Below are 18,125 nucleotides of genomic sequence, written 5' to 3'. Positions count from 1 at the left end.
CAGCAATGGAGCATGTGAAGTGAAGAGGGCTCAGTGAGAAGCCGTGCTATCCACAAGATGGCAGCGTGCTTACATTGAAAAATAGGTCCAAACAAACAGACAGATTCTCACTTTCAGTATCTAAAATAAGCAAACATATAATCATTTTTTTTATTTTTTAATAAAACTAAATTTTTGGCGACAAGTAGGTCCTCTTGAGTTTTTAACCTATGGTTTTCTCTAAACGAGCACAAAAGATTTCTGCAATCAAGGTAAGGATTTACTCAGCATTAAGGCACCTTTATATACCTGCTTTTAGTTTTGGGTATAAAATCCTGATGATGTATTCATAAAGATGACAATTCACTTTAATAATAACTGAGGTCACATGTCCCTTTTGTCACATTATTTTCAGGGGTACCATCATTTTTGTCCAGGCCTATTTCATGAGTTTTATTTTTTAAAAAATGTTGTGGAAGCATTGATGAAAAGCAATGTCTGACTTTCAGTTGTTCAGTTTCATAGATTTTTTTTTATTTATTACTTTTGTCAGATTCAAGTTATTTCTGTGACCATTGTGGGTTTTTCTTTCATTAAACAAGGGGTACCAACAATGTTGACCACGTATATATTAATCAGCTAGAAAGTAATATGGTGTCTTACTATTAAATGTGCAAACAAATTGCTAGAGTGTCCCTTTAAAGGGAACGTGTCATCAGAAAATGAGATTTACATTAGGTTTTTGTGTTACATGTAATTAAAAAAAATACACTTTTTTTATATTAAAAAACAAAATTAGTAATCTTGCACTTCTCAGACTGGCCATTGGGGATACTGTTTCCCATCCTTTAACTCCTTCCCGCTGTGGCCAATTTCCGTTTTTAACTCCCTCTATTCCAAGAACCATAATTTAACACAGTGCAGAGGGAACCACCCTATGTTCATTAGCACAAGGAAGAACAAGAGGCAGTGGGATGAAACTTAAAGGAAGGAGATTCAGATTAAACATCAGGAAAAACTTTTTTTGACGGTGAGGGCAGTCAGGGAGTGGAACAGGCTACCACACGAGGTGGTGAGCTCTCATCAATGGAAATCTTCAAGCGGAAGCTGGATAAAAATATAGCTGGGATGATTTAGGAAAACTTGCACTCGCAGGGGGTTGGAACCAATGGCCCTTGAGGTCCCTTCCAACTCTACCATTCTATGATTCTATAAACTTTCTGACAGTGAGGCCACTCAGGGAGTGGAACAGGCTACCACGGGAGGTAGTGAGCTCTCCATCAATGGAAATCTTCAAGCGGAAGCTGGATAAACATATAGCTGGGATGATTTAGGAAAACCTGCACTCGCAGGGGGTTGGACCTGATGGCCCTTGAGGTCCCTTCTAACTCTACCATTCTATGATTCTATAAACTTTCTGACAGTGAGGGCACTCAGGGAGTGGAACAGGCTACCACGGGAAGTAGTGAGCTCTCCATCAATGGAAATCTTCAAACGGAAGCTGGATAAACTGGGATAATTTAGTAAAGCCTGCACTCGCAGGGGGTTGGACCCGATGGCCCTTGAGGTCCCTTCCAACTCTACTATTCTATGATTCTATGATAACTTTTATTTTTCCATAGACCTAGCCATATAAGAGGTTATTTTTTTATTAATCAGATTTTTATGAACACAACAATGTAAATGTGTGTTGTTGTTTTTTTATTTCTTAATGGGGAAAAGGGAAGTGATTTTAACTTTTATATTTTTTAATCATTTTTTTTAGTATTTGTTTGTCCTCATAGAAGACTCGATATTTCGATCATCCGATCACTTGTGCTATACACAGCAATGCTGAGTAAGGGCGCACTCACATCTACGTATATAAAATCGCTTAGATTCTCAGCCAGAAAAGTTGGTGAGGTCAGGTGAGTATCATGCGTTTTTTCCTCGCCTAGCTTCCGTATACAATGGATATAAGGGTCAGCACACACGGCTAGTAATACGGAGCGAGTGGAATGCGATAAAAAAATCGTATTCCATTAGGACCAATATTACTCTATGGGTCCGCTCCCATGAGTGATTTTTTTTCTTACCCCTAATTGGACCAAGAAAACAATTGCAGTCTGCTGCGGGTGGAATGCAATTTTGTTTCTTTCACACCCATTCAAGTCTATGGGGGCGAGAGAACCATCACATTGCACTCGCATTACAGCGGAGTGTAATACGATTCTTGCATCAGTTGGCAACGGAGGAGATGGGGAGATAAATCCCTCTTCTCCCCTCCGCAGCGCCGGCTCTCCACTCTTCAGCTATGGTCTGATTGCAGGATCGGACCACAGTCGCATGACACTCGCACGACACTTGGCTCCCACTGACCTGCGAGCGTAAGCCGAGTATCATGCGAGGACTCGGACTAATCCCGTGTGGCCTCAGCCTTACAGTCCTTATGCAATGTTTTTTTTCCTCCCCTAGCATCCGTATACAATGTGTATAACTGTCCTTATGCAATGTGTTTTTCCTCACCTAGCATCCGTATACAATGCGTATAAGCGTCCTTATGCAATGTGTTTTTAACATCATCTTTTACATACAGTTACTATAGTATGTAAAAGACTATGTTAATAACGCATTGCACACAGAAGGCATGTGTATCCTTCAAAAGCCAAATTCTGCGAAGCAGAAAACAGTGCCCAAAAGTCCTAGATTACAATAGCTTCAAAGCAAGGACTAAAATATAACTAGGGGTTAGGAGAATATATATGTACCCTGGACTGGTTGACCCTTCTTCCGCCCTGTGTGAATCACTCTATCCAGTGGTGTACGGTGTGCTCGTGAACAAGGATCGGGTGAGATCTATGTTAATTGTATTTGCACATTATTGCACTGCACTTTATGTATTGTTTGTTGATTTTTTTAGAGCTATTCATTAAAAGTTATATATGTGTGTCTGTGTAACATCCGTTTTTTTTTCTCGCACCCATTGACTTGCATTGACGATTCTTTTCCATTTTACACGGCCGTAAACAGCATGCTGCAGTTTTATTCTCAGCCTGATTCCAGCTATGGAAAAACTCGCAGATGGACACTGCCTCATTGTTTAACATTGTTGCAAGTGCAACCTAATTTTATATCAGATTGAATTTGCCGATATTAAATGCAGATGTGAACCTAATGCTGTAGATAGCAAAAATCACTGTCTTCTATGAATGCCAGCAATTGGCTAGTTATCGCAGGACTACTGTCATGAAAGTCACGAGGGTCTTCAGCAAGTCCCTGGCAGTCATGGCAACCTATCAGCACCCCGTGATCACATCACAGGTGTGCCAATGGGCACAAAGAATGACGTGTCCCCCTATAAATGTCAGTGTCACAGATTGACAGTGGAATTTAACAAGTTAACAGCCGTGAGCAGAGGTCATGCTATAAGAGGCAGATGATAGCTGAATATCAAAGCCATCTTGTGAGGGAATGCTGAGTTTGCATCATAGTCAGGGAGCCGGCATATGATGTACCAATACATCATATGCCGGTAAGGGTTTAAAGAATAGTTTACAGCAGGCTCCTTATCATTAGTGGCAGGATTAAAATGACTGATGATAACTCTCTTATATACAGCTTATAACACAAGATCCATAAATCACAATAAGTGATGTCAGTCCCGACCCTGCTCCCCTCCCTTCACAATGACCTATGCACACGCTCATTGGTTGCTTCAATACAAAATACTGTATCAGCATCTGTTCATCACTACTATTGTAGAAGCCTTTTTTTCCCAAAACAAGAAATTAGAATCTACAAATATCCCAGTGCCCAGTATATAAATTGCAAGATTTTTCATTTCTAATGATTGGCTGCAGCAGGTATATGAGCTGTCAGCATTCCTGTGACAGCTGGACCCAAGTCCTGTAAATCTATTTGGTTAACTTTAGCCACTGGCCATCAATTAGATTGGTCATAGAGTGCTTCATGTAATCAAAGGGACAATTAAAGGGGTTGTCCACTGTTTGGACAACCCCTTCTCAATCACCATGTTTGCCCCAGTTAAAATAACAACACTTGTACTCACCTCCGGTGCCATCGCTGTTCCAGAGGTGTTGCCACTCATTATACCAGTGCGCACTTGATGTTATTCATTCTTATTAATTTTTGATACATGCGAAGGTGGGGAGAGTGAATCCGGCACTGATTGGGAACAGGGCTCATGTGATGTAACAACATCATGTGAGACCCAGGGCAGCGAGTGTAGACACCACTGGAGCAGCACCAACACCAGAGGTGAGTATGTGTTGTTATTTTGTACGGGGGTAAACATGCTGATTGAGAAAAGGTTGTCCAAGTAGTAGACAACCCCTTTAAGAAAGAGGCAGAATTAAAGAGATGATGCTTGTAAAAAGATGCTTAAATATGTAATGATATAACCATTAGATAGGGACTTAAATTACTGCTTATGTGAAAAATATATATCATTTAAAAGACAACTTTCATAATTAATTTTTAAAATATATCCATAAATAAAGTCACTATATAGAGTACACCCCAGTAAGGCCATATGCACTTGTCCACTGCTATCTACTTGGTGACTAGGTATATATCAGCATATTATACGCCAACATTTTGCACCTGGTAGCTACCAAGGGTAGGTTTGAGACATGCTTGTGTTTTAACACTAGGAAAATCCTGGGTCAGTAGGGAAAAGCAATGAGGAGCAAGGATGATATATCTTGCTTATCATATATAGGGTGTCAAGCTCTGCAGTTAGGTATCAATTCAGGAATTTTTAGGGATGTCCTAGCATATCTACTATAAACCAATTGTCTCCCTTACTGGGGTGTACCGTCTATGTCAGTGGTCCCCAACCTTTATGACATCTAGATCCCATCATCCTCATAGTTATGATACCCAGAGTTCCCATTTCCGCACAGAAATCTCACAGAGGCAGTATACCAATATCCAGGGTTACCCCCACTCAGTATTCTCGCATCAAGATCTCCCACCACACTGTTGCATTCAGCTTCAAGCACCTCCTCTGACAGGTGGTATCATCCTGTCTCCAGCTTACAATACTTAAACCATCTCTAAATTTCCAAAACCAGTATTTGCTCTTCTGTACGGGGCTACTCACATCAATCATCATCTCGAGACCTGTTCTTCATAGCGGTTTGCTAGACCTGGTGCTAATGCACCAAGTTGGCAGACAGGCATGAACCACACATCATGGGCCTACCACGAGTCAGGGCTATCACCCCAAAACACCATGTCTGCAAGTAGAGGTTCCGATCTGCAATAAATCTTAAATCACATGACAAGGCAAGTTAAAGGGTCACTTTTGACTTCTATGATTTCTACCTCCAATAGGTGGCACTAGAATTCGTCTCCTTCCTCCCTGAAGAGACAATTTGAATATTTCCCAGAGGAGCATTGCAACTATAAGTCTCCTCACTGGCAGCCAGATTGGTTTGTCAGTCTCCGCAAGGAGAAAAAGTTTCCCCAAAGAATTAATAATAAAACTTGTTTTTAAGGCATATATTTTTTTAATATAAGCAAAAATATAAACAGAACAATTATAGAAATGTTGTAAAACCTTTTTGAGTGAAAGGCATTTTGGAATGGGAATTATCCCAACACATCTGCAGAACAGATTCATAGGCTTCCATGCACCTGACTGACACCAAAAGAGTGTCCATTTGGCATCCATCAGACCTGTGTGTGTATAATATTATATATATATATATATATATACACACACAGTATATATATATATATATATATATATATATATATAGATATATATATATACTGTATATATATTTACATACATACAGTATATTACTAAAGTGAATACATCCCTTCCCTCACATTTTTGCAAATATTTTATTTCTTTTCATTTGAGAACACTGAAGATAACACTTTGTTATACAATCTGTAGCTGACTGCTTTACATTGTGTCAGAGTAAATATGGTGTGCCCTCCAAATAGCTAACACAGCTATTAATGTCTGAACCGCTGGCAACAAAAGTGAGTACACCACTGAGTGTAAATGGCCAAATTCTGCCCAATTAGCTATTTTTCCTTCCCAGTATCATATGACTTATTAAGTGTTACGAGATGTCAGGTGTGAATGGGGTGCAGAGGTGTTAAATTTGGTGTAACTGCTCACACATTCTCTCATACTGGTCGCTGGAAGAGCAAAATGGCAACTCATGGCAAAGAATTCTCTGAGGATCTGAACAAAAGAATTGTTGCTCTACATAAAGAGGGCCTAGGCTATAAGAACAAGACCATACAGCAGTTTAACAAGACAGGTTCTACTCAGGACAGGCCTCACCATGGTCGTCCAAAGAAGTTGAGTGCCCGTGCTCAGCATCATATCCAGAGATTGTCTTTTCCAAATAGACGTATGAGTGCTACTAGCATTGCTGCAGAGGTTACAGGGGTGGAGTTGTCAGCCTGTCAGTACTCAGCCCATATGCCGCACACTGAATCAAATTGGTCTGCGTGGCTGTCATCCTAGAAGGAAACCTCTTCTAAAGATGATGGACAAGAAAGAAATAGTTTGTTGAAGACAAGCAGACTAAGGACATGGATTACTAGAACCACATCTTGTGACTACAATAAACAACAAAACCACACTGAACTTATTTGGTTCAGATGGTGTCAAGCGCCTTTGGGAGCAAGGATGGGAGACGTACATAGACAAGTGTGTCTTTCCTACAATCAAGGAGGTGGTGGTAGTGTCCTGGTTTGGGGCTGCATGAGTGCTGCCTGCTCTGGGGAGCTACAGTTCATTGAGGGAACCATGAATAACAAAATGTACTGTGACATACTGATCCAGAGCTTGATCCCCTTCCTTCAGAAACTGGGCCGCAGGGCAATATTCCAACATGAAAATGACCCCAAACACACCTCCAAGACGAACACTGCCTTGCAAAGAAACTGAGGGTAAAGGTGTTGGACTGGCCAAGCATATCTCCAGACCTTTTGATCATCTGTGGGGTATTCTTAAACGGAAGGAGGAGGAATGCAAGGTCTCTACCATCCACCATCTCCGTGATGTAATCATGGAGGATGTAAGAGGATCCAGCGGTTCCTGTGAAGCTCTAGTGAACTCCATGTCCAAGAGAGTTAAGGCAGTGCTTGAAAATAATAGTGGCCACACAAGTTATTGCCATTCTGGACACAATTTGACCATTTTCACTTAAGGGTGTACTGACTTTTGTTGCCAGCAGTTTAGACATTAATGGCTGTGTGTTGCATTACATAAAAGTAACACCAAATACAAGGTGTATACTGACTACTTTACATGGAAGCAAAGTGACATGTCTTTAGTATTGTCCCATGAAAACATAAAATAAGATCATTTCAAAATTGTGAGGGCTGTACTTACTCTCTTGCGATATACTGTGTGTGTGTACATATACTGCTCAAAAAAATAAAGGGAACACTTAAACAACACAATGGTATTTTGATCAGTATATACACACACACACACACACACACACACACGTCCACTGTTTTCACTGATCTCTACTGGAGTGCTGCTTACAATCTCTCTCTGTATACATATATATATATGTGTGTGTGTCTCAGGTTACATTCGCACATCTGTATATTCGTTTTTACATCCATCTTATAAAAGGTGTTTCGCCTCCATTTTTTACTCATGTGTGTTTAAAGACTTAAGGAGGTAAAACATCTAAATTTGAAATTTCTTTTAAACTTTGGAATGAATAAGGAACTTTGTAAAATGGATGTATAGTGGATGTTTTCCACTTTTCATCAGTTTTTGACAGGTTTCCATAGACGTAAATTACTCAGTCTCATCTGCACAAAGTGATGACAATAGGACATGGACTGAGTTTAATAAAAGAAACATGTGGATCCCTTTAAAACAGAAGTGTTAATGGAAGCATCAAACTCTATTGGTCAGTGTGGTGCTTGTGTTAAGGGGGCTTTACACGCAGTGATATTGCTGGTGAAAGCACCCGCCCCCGTCGTTTGTGCGTCACGGGCAAATCGCTGCCCGTGGCGCACAAAATCGTTAGGAGCCGTCACACAGACTTACCTGCCCTGCGACGTTGCTGTGGCCGGCGAACCGCCTCCTTTCTAAGGGGGCGGTTCGTGCGGCGTCACAGCAGCGTCACTAAGCGGCCGTCCAATAGAAGCGGCGGGGCGGAGATGAGAGGCCATAACATGCTGCCTACCTCCTTCCTTCCTCATTGCCGGCGGCCGCAGGTAAGCTGTAGTTCGTCGTTCCCGAGGTGTCACACGCAGTGATCTGTGCTGCCTCGGGAACGACGAACAACCCGCGTCCTCAACAATCAACGATTTTATGAAAATGAACGACGTGTCAACGATAAGGTGTGTATTTCTGATCGTTAACGGACGTTGGTTGGTGTCACATGGAACGACGTCGCTAACGATGCCGGATGTGCGTCATGGAATCCGTGACCCCGGCAATATATCGTTAGATAAGTTGTTGCGTGTAACGGGGCCTTTACAAACAGTCAGCACACGGATGAGAAACATAGATGTGTGTATGTAGTCTTAGGGGAGGCTTAGATGTGATTTGAGCTCAGCCTTAATCTGATCTGTAAATTTTTGGGTTTTGATGTCACTACATTTAAATGAAGCAGGGGAGACAATACCATATATAATATGTATTTTTACTTTTGGTGACAATATTTTTTTGTTACTTTTTTCGTTCTGATATACAATGTCTGTTTGTGACATGATTACTGACTGACAGTTCACTTTTCCTTATTTTGCCTATTTTTGATTGCTTTGGGATGCTTTCAGAACTACTTGAAACAAAAGTTTGCCTCTGGGGTCTAATATTGCCAGCACACTGTATCTTAGAATCATTGACTAACACATTTTTCGTTTGCTGACAGTTTGTTGATGATATCTTTTTGCATCTAACATCCTGAGATTGTTTTGGTGCAGATTGTACGTCCACTTTTCCAGGAACTTTTGAGCAGTTTTTTCGCAAACATGTTGCCCCATAGAGTTCCCGATAGGTATTCTTTTTATGATAATTTTTATCTTGTCCTGTGCTTGTTTTAGTGACATTGTCTGAATTAGATACATTTTTACTGGGCAATGGAATGAGACATGGTTTACATTTTCCTGAAGATTTTCCATTACGGCATGTGGGAGGAACTGTCTGAGGTCTGGACTTTCCAATTTTTGCCTTTTCAGATTGCACAGTTTGCATTTGAAGCCACTCTAAGTGGAGAAGACGATCAACATATCTTTCTAGGGGGGCTGAAGCTGTGGATTGTAATGTATTTTTGCCTTCTTTATTTACACACATGGATACCTCACGAAGATTCCAAGTGTTGTAAGGTGGAGGAAGAAAATCTGGATACTGGTATTCTTTGCACTTATGTTCTACATATTGACTGAAATATCCAGGTTTGATCTCCTCAGCTCGTAAATTCAGTTTAGGAGGTGTAAGTGGTGATGGTGGGATGGGAACTCTCTCTGAATCTGAAAGGTCACTGGCACTATCCTCATCTTCTTTCGAGAGCCGGACCGATTCAAAGTCAAGGAATAGTTTTTCCAAAGATTGTCTTCTGTAATGAGAGCAAGTCACGTTCTCAGTGGATGACATATTTCTGAGAGCCCATGCAGCCTCCGGCCGCTCCCTGGGTTCAGCAGGTTGTAGCAAGCTACTGTCAACAGTGGTGGAAAAATGTTGTAATCTGTTTTCTGGAGAAGGGGTGTCATTTATGATGGGGTTTCCATAACAACATTCGTTTAATGACTCCTTGTTCATGTTTTGCGATTTGCTTTTTTCATGAGTAACAAAACCAGAACTGGGAAAAAAAAAAAGAAAAAACAGTCAATTTACATAATAGTGGAAATATACAACCTGCTTTAAGTGAAAGAAACATAATTAGTTCTCTTCATGAAAACTGATCATCTCTGGTGCCAAATACGGTTACTCTTACAGTGAAGGAAATAATTATTTGATCCCTTGCTGATTTTCTAAGTTTGCCCACTGACAAAGACATGAATAGTCTATAATTTTAAAGGTAAATTAATTTTAACAGTGAGACCCCCTTCACACGTCTGTGAAAATCCCGCACGTGTTTCACGGACGTGTCAAAGGTGCGTTTTCCCCTCCGTGTGCCGTGTTTATGGCACTACGTGTGTTCTCCGTGTGTTCTCCGTGATAACACACGGAGAACGGGAACGTTCAACTCACCTGTCCCTGGCGTCGCTGTCCGTGGTGCTGATCTTCGGTCTCCAGCCCTGCCGACTCCCCGCTGCTGCTGCTTCCGGCCGCAGTGAAGTGAATATGCAATGAGCATAATGAGCGGCGGTCGGAAGCAAGTGACAGCAGCAGCAGAGACAGCAGTACTGGAGAAGGTGAGTAAAGATTTGTTATTTTTTTCTCTGACACGTGAGTTTTCTCCGGGGCGTGTCACACGGGACCGCATCCACACTACATCCGTGTGGTACGTGTGCGGGCCGCGTGACACCCGTGCTGCCGGAGAAAAACAGACATGCAAGGGCTCACGTCTGCTCCACACGGAGGCACGAGCCAATGGCTGCACACGTGCGTGCATATAAACTCATTGATTTTAATGGGTTTACGTGTACCCGTGTCTCCGGTACATGCAGGCACGGACCTAGCACGTACCGGAGACACGTGCATGTGAAGGGGGCCTGAGAGATAGAATATCAAAAATAAAATCCAGAAAATCACATTGTCTAAATTATATAAATGTATTTGCATTTTGCAGAGAGAAATAAGTATTTGCTCCCCTACCAACCATTAAGAGTTTTGTCTCCTACAGACCACTTAGACCAGAGGTCCCAAATACGCGGCCCGCTGGCCGCATGTGGCCCCCAAGGCTGCTTGTTGCAGCCCGTGACGATCGCATCTCTATGCCCGGGGTCGGCAGGACTTTACTACAATTGAATCATTTGCGGTGCTGCGCAGAGTTTCTGTCTGCATTATACCAATGGCTGCTGCCCACCAATCAGATGCAAGGAAGTTCCTTGCATATGATTGGCCGATGGTAGCCGTTGGTATAGTGCAGACAGCTCCTCTGTGCAGCACCGCAAATGATTCAATTGTAGTAAAGTCCTGCCGGCGCCGACCCTCGGGCAGAGAGTTGCGATCGTTACGAGCCGCAACAAGCAGGTACGTGCTTACAATCACGACCCGCTGCGTCCTGGACGCGGCGGGCCCTGACCTGCGGGGCCCAAGTCTCCTCCTTAGGGAGAACACAGCAAGGAGACCACAGCTCTCTGAACCCTGATCGCGGGCACAGCCAGCTGCGGTCTCCTTGCTGTGTTCTCCCTAGGGAGGGTATGCGACTCCGCGGTATAAATTCACATGCTGCAGCCTCTGCAAGCCGCACCGCAGGTCAGTTTTCACTACTGGCCGCACAAGCACACTGGGCACGGGATTTCTAGAAATCCCGTCCACTATGCTTGTACTCTACACCGCAGCATTTTGGACGCAGCTGAAACATGCTATATTCAAAACGCTGCAAACCCTGATCGTGTGCACGCAGCCTAATAAGAGGGAACGGAGGATAGGTGAGGAGATTTTCATTTGCGTATTACTAAAGGATTACCACAAGGATGAGCACAATACTAAAATACTACAATGATGGGCACAATGCTAGAGGGCATAATACTACAAGGATGAGCACAATACTACAAGGATGGGCACAATACTACAAGGATGGGCAAAATACTACAGGGCACAACACTACAAGGATGGGCACAATACTACAAGGATGGCCACAACACTGCAAGGATGGGCACAATACTACAAGGATGGGCACAATACTACAAGGATGGGCACAATACTACAGGGCACAATACTACAAGGATGAGCACAATACTACAAGGATGGGCACAATATACAGGGCACAATACTACAAGGCGTGGGAACAATACTGCAGGGCACAATACTACAAGGATGAGCACAATACTACAAGGATGGGCACAATACTGCAGGGCACAATACCACAAGGATGAGCACAATACTACTGGGCACAATTCTACAAGGATTGTCAGAGTACTACAAGGATGAGCACAATACTACAAGGATGAGCACAATACTACTGGACACAATACTACAAGGATGGGCACAATACTATAAGGATGAGCACAATACTACTGGGCATAATACTACAAGTATGGGCACAATACTACAAGGATGTGCACAATACTACTGGGCACAATGCTACAAGGATGGGCACAATACTACAGGGCACAATACTAAAATACTACAAGGATGGGCACAAAAATGCAGGACACAAAACTACAAGGATGGGCACAATACTGCAGGACACAATGCTGCAGGGCACAATACCACAAGGATGAGCACATTACTGCTGGGCACGATACTACAAGGATGGGCACAATACTACAGAGCACAAGGATTGGCACAATACCACTAGGATGAGCACAATACTACAAGGATGGGCACAATACTACTGAGCATAATACTACAAGGATGGGTACAATACTACAGGGCACAATACTAGAAGGATGGGCACAATACTAAAATACTACAAGGATGGGCACAATACTGCAGGACACAAAACTACAAGTATGGGCACAATACTACTGGGCATAATACTACAAGGAAGGGCACAATACTACTGGGCATAATATTACAAGGATGGGCACAATACTACTGAGCATAATACTACTAGGCTGGGCACAATACCACAAGGATGGGCACAATACCAAAAGGATGGGCACAATACTAATGAGGATAATACTACAAGGATGGGCACAATACTACTGGGCATATTACTACAAGGATGAGCACAATACCACAAGAAAGGGCACAATACTACTGGGCACAATACTACAAGGATGGGCACAATACTACAAGTATAGGCACAATACTATAAAGATGGCCACAATACTACAGGGATGGGCACAATACTACTGGGCATAATACTACAAGGATGAGCACAATACCACAAGGAAGGGCACAATACTACTGGGCACAATACTACAAGGATGGGCACAATACTACAAGGATGAGCACAATACTACAAGGATGGGCACAATACTATAAGGATGGGCACAATCCTGCAAGGGTGGGCACAATACTACAGGGCACACTGATGGTGACATTACTACAAGATGTTGACTAAGATTACTATATGATGCTGCGAATTTTAAAACAATATTACAAGAAGGTGATAAAATTCAAAATAAAGCATGAATTTTATTTTATTTTTTGCCATTAAAAATGCTGTTTTATATACAGTATAAACTTAACTAAACAAAAAAGTGCAGGTTTGTTATAATAAATAAGCAAAAAATGTTCAAAAAAGTGATCCAAAGATGTATAGAAAAAAAAACAGGAATTCATTAAAAATGTTACTTTATCATGCAAAGAATGCGGCCCATCAATTTTTTTTTCTATATGCGGGCATGCGGCCCATATACCTAGCTGAGTTTTAGACCCCTGACTTAGACGCTCCTAATCAACTCATTACCTGCATTAAAGACAGCTGTCTTAAATTGTCACCTGTATAAAAGACAACAAATCAGTCAGACTCTAACCTCTACAACATGGGCAAGACCAAAGAGCTTTCTAAGGATGTCAGGGACAAGATCATAGACCTGCACAAGGCTGGAATGGGCTACAAAACCATAAGTAAGACGCTGGGTGAGAAGGAGACAACTGTTGGTGCAATAGTAAGAAAATGGAAGAAATACAAAATGAGTGTCAATCAACATCGATCTGGGGCTCCATGCTAAATCTCACCCGGTGGGGTATCCAGAATCATGAGGAAGGTGAGAGATCAGCCTACAACTACACAGGGAGAACTTGTTAATGACCTCAAGGCAGCTGGGACCACTGTCACCAAGAAAACCATTGATAACACATTACGCCGTAATAGATTAAAATCCTGCAGTGCCCGCCACGTCCCACTGCTCAAGAAGGCCCATGTGCAGGCCCTTTAGAAATTTGCCAATGAACACCTGGATGATTCATCCAGGATGATTAAGAGTTACTGGGGGAAGGTACTGTGGTCAGAAGAGACAAAAATGGAGCTCTTTGGCGTTAACTCAATTCGCCGTGTTTGGACGAAGAAGAATGCTGCCTATCACCCAAAGAACACCATCCCCACTGTCAAGCATGGAGGTGTAAACATTATGTTTTGGGGGTGTTTCTCTGCTAAGGGCACAGGACTACTTCACCGCATCAGTGAGACAATGGATGGAGCCATGTACTGTAAAATCCAGAGTAACAACCTCCTTCCCTCCACCAGGACATTAAAAATTGGTTGTGGCTGAGTCTTCCAGCACTACAATGACACAAAATATACAGCAAAGGCATAAAAGGAGTGGCTCAAAAAAGGCAAATTAAGGTCATGGAGTGGCCTAGCCAGTCTCCAGACCTTAATCCCATAAAAAATGTATGGAGGGAACTGAAGCTCCAAGTTGCCAAACGACAGCCTCATTAAGAGATGATCTGCAAAGAGGAGTGAAGTAAAATTCCTCCTGACGTGCGCAAACCTCATCATCAACTACAAAAATCGTGACTGCTGTGCTTGCCAACAAGAGTTTTGCCACCAAGTATTAAGTCGTCTTTGCCAGAGGAATCAAATACTTATTTCTCTCTGCAAAATGAAAATAAATTTATATAATTTATACAATGTAATTTTCACAATTTTAGTTTTGATATTCTATGTCTCACTGTTAAAATTAACCTACCTTTAAAATTATAGACCGTTCATGTCTTTGTCAGTGGGCAAACTTACAAAATCAGCAAGGGATCAAATACTTATTTCCTTCACTGTATGTCACACAATGGTCACATCTAGAGAATCTATGTCAATACAAATATCAAAAATAATCAATTTTCAAATGATGGTGATTTTGTATGTATAAAAGAAGAGAAAAAAACTAATTTTGTACTTGCCGTGAATATATTTTAGGACACAGCACGATTGGTAAAGTCTCTACCAATAGGCAGAAAAAAATGTTGACTCTGTCTCTTGGGGCATGATTTCTCCTTTGGCTAAAGGCCCCGTCACACACAAAGATAAATCTTTGGCAGATCTGTGGTTGTAGTGAAATCATGGACATATTGTTCCATTTGTACACAGCCACAAACCTGGAACTGATTGTCCACAATTTCCCTGCAACCACAGATCAGCCGCAGATTTATCTCTCTGTGTAAAGTGGCCTTAAGACCCCACTTTGCGTTTCCACCTGCGTTTCAGGTGCTTTTTAGTTCCGTTTTGAGAAGCACCTTTTTCATACGTTTTGTTTTCACAGCAAAGTCTATGGAAAATGGGGATTTCTAGTCCGCACTTTGCGTTTCTAAACGCAGCATTTAATTTGCATATTTTGTGGCAAAAACCATGCGTTCAAAGAAGCAGCATGTCAATTGTTTTTGCCATTTTGGGTGCGTTTTACTGACATTGAAGTCAATGAGAAATGGCAAAAACCAAGATTCCTTCAAATTCCTGCTTTTCACCTGCTTTTTATGTGCTGAAAACATGCGTTTTGGACTACCAAAACGCATGCTTTTTGAACATTAAAATAATGATTTCATATGTCCCTTTACACACACACACATAGTCCGACAATTAAATTGATGAAAAATAATAATTTATTGCTATTTTGCAATAAAAAGTATATTACCGCTATAATTTAATTCAATATTTCTATTTTCTTTATTTCTAAAATTCTGTGTTCCTTATTTTTCCTCTTTTTTCATTGTGTTTGACAGATTAAACTTTATTTAGCAGTTTCTTGATGTTCAAAATGCATCTTCAAAACGCAGGTGAAAAAGCATGTAAAAAGCGCAGAAAACGCATCTAAAACGCAGTAAATACGCATGCGTTTTCAGCGCTAAATTTCTGAAAAAGTCAACTTTGGTCAAATCAATTAAGCCCAAAACGTGCGTTTAGAACTGCAAGTAGGTGAACGCAAAGTGGGGTCTAAGGGCGGCTTTGCACGTTGCGACATCGCACGTGCGATGTCGGTGGGGTTAAATCGAAAGTGACGCACATCCGGCGTCACTTTCGACATCGTACTATGTAAATGCTAGATGATACGATGAACGACCGCAAAAACGTCGTTATCGTATCATCGTTGCATTCACCGACATTTCCATAATGCTGGTGCCGCGACAGGTACGATGTTGTTCCTCGTTCCTGCGGCAGCACACATCGCTGTGTGTGAAGCCGCAGGAGCAAGGAACATCTCCTTACCTGCCGCCGGCGGCTATGCGGAAGGATGGAGGTGGGTGGGATGTTTACATCCTGCTCATCTCCGCCCCTCCGCCGCTATTGGCCGCCTGCCGTCGCTATGACGCCGCACGACCCGCCCCCTTAGGAAGGAGGCGGGTCGCCGGCCAGAGCGACGGTCGCAGGGCAGGTGAGGGCATGTGAAGCTGGGGTAGCGATAATTTTCGCTACGGCAGCTATCACACGATATCGTATCTGCGAGGGGGGCGGGGACTATCGTGTGCGACATCGCAGCATCGGCTTGCGATGTCGCAACGTGCAAAGCCCGCCTTAGCCTCAGTGAAACAGGCATCCAATTTTTTGCTACATGCAGGACAGGAAAAAAAAATGTAAACTCACATTCATACATTCGTTTTTCATGAACTTGTTCTATCCATGCTTTTCAAAGCACAACCTAAGATAAAAACAAAATGAGCCAATGCTAATAAATACTATTGGTATTTGTAAACAACATAAGAGTTCTTAGTTAACATAATTTTGATCAAAAAGACATAAAAGCCATCCCACCGCTACAAGGTCAACCCAATCAGGATGGTCCTATCTCTAATATAAAACCTCTCTATGTGTCAACAGACCTCAATATAGATAGGGGGCAATATAGGGGCAGAGCAGGGACCCAAGCCCGACTACAGATTTACTTACAATGCGGTATTTGCTCATTTTGCTTTTATCTCAGGTTTAGTCTGCTAAATGGTCATAGTGTGAACATGCACCAACACTTTGCACTTTTAGGCTTGAAACACACATCCGTGAAACACGTGCGTGTTTGGTCCGTTTCCGTGTATACTGGAGACACGGCCAAACGTGCACCAATGTTACTATATCTCAGCGGTTACAATTGCGTTTTTGGTTATGTCCGTTAGTCCGTCTCCGTGATGCGTTTTGTGGGCCGTGTCTCACGCCAGCATGTCCGTTTTCTGCACGCAACACGCAGCACGGACCCAATGAAAGTCAATGGGTCTGTGCGCACGTCCGAGTGACACGGACGCATCTCTGTTTGCTCCCTGTACGTTTTGTGCTTTTTTCATGTGATGTCGGTCTTTTTTCTTTTTCTGTTTCGTTCTCTCCCTCAGCCCGTCGGTCGGTCTCTATGTCTGTCGGTTGGTCTCTCTGTCTTATCTGTCCCTCTAGCTGTCTGTCGGTCAGTTCCCCCCCTCTCTCATACTTACCGCTCCCCGATCCCCGGCGCGGCGCTGCACTGCTGTTATAAAAACTTCGGCGGCTTTTACTATTTTGAAAAAGCCGGCCGCCCATTAATCAATCTCGTATTCCCTGCTTTACCCGCCCACCGGCGCCTGTGATTGGTTGCAGTCACACACACCCACCACGCTGAGTGACAGCTGTCTCACTGCACCCAATCACAGCAGCCGGTGGGCGTGTCTATACTGTGCAGTGAAAAAAAAAATAAATAATTAAAAAAAACGGCGTGCGGTCCCCCCCCATTTTAATACCAGCCAGATAAAGCCATACGGCTGAAGGCTGGTATTCTCAGGATGGGGAGCTCCACGTTATGGGGAGCCCCCCACCCTAACAATATCAGTCAGCAGCCGCCCAGAATTGCCGCATACATTATATGCGACAGTTCTGGGGCTGTACCCGGCTCTTCCCGATTTACCCTGGTGCGTTGGCAAATCGGGGTAATAAGGAGTTATTGGCAGCCCATAGTTGCCAATAAGTCCTAGATTAATCATGTCAGGCATCTATGAGACACCTTCCATGATTAATCTGTAAGTGACAGTAAAAAAACACACACACCCGAAAAAAATCATTTATTAGAAATAAAAAACACAAACAAATTCCCTCATTACCAATTTATTAACCCCGACAAACCCTCCATGTCCAGCGTAATCCACGGACCTCCAGCGTCGCTTCCAGCTCTGCTGCATGGAGCTGACAGGAGCAGCAGAA

General features: G+C 42.6%; 1 protein-coding gene across 9 annotated transcripts in view; it reads right to left on the bottom strand.

Moving 5' to 3' along the window:
* Positions 1-5,605: 5,605 nt before the first annotated feature.
* Positions 5,606-18,125, bottom strand: part of FAM217B (family with sequence similarity 217 member B) — a 33,000-nt gene continuing 20,480 nt past the window's right edge. For 7 of the 9 annotated variants that reach the window (XM_075350377.1, XM_075350382.1, XM_075350385.1 and 4 more), the window contains one exon: positions 5,606-9,779. In XM_075350377.1, the coding sequence (XP_075206492.1) occupies positions 8,651-9,779 (1,129 nt within the window). In that variant the 3' untranslated portion in view covers positions 5,606-8,650. Of the gene's footprint in view, positions 9,780-16,556; positions 16,612-18,125 lie in introns of all 9 variants that reach the window. The other 2 variants (XM_075350383.1, XM_075350384.1) reach the window with 1 other exon arrangement.

Source organism: Anomaloglossus baeobatrachus, chromosome 5 (genome assembly GCF_048569485.1).
Source record: "Anomaloglossus baeobatrachus isolate aAnoBae1 chromosome 5, aAnoBae1.hap1, whole genome shotgun sequence".
In the NCBI taxonomy this organism is placed as follows: domain Eukaryota; kingdom Metazoa; phylum Chordata; class Amphibia; order Anura; family Aromobatidae; genus Anomaloglossus; species Anomaloglossus baeobatrachus.
The sequence above is the reverse complement of the archived record's forward strand: the minus strand, read 5'-3'. Positions and strand labels throughout refer to the sequence as shown.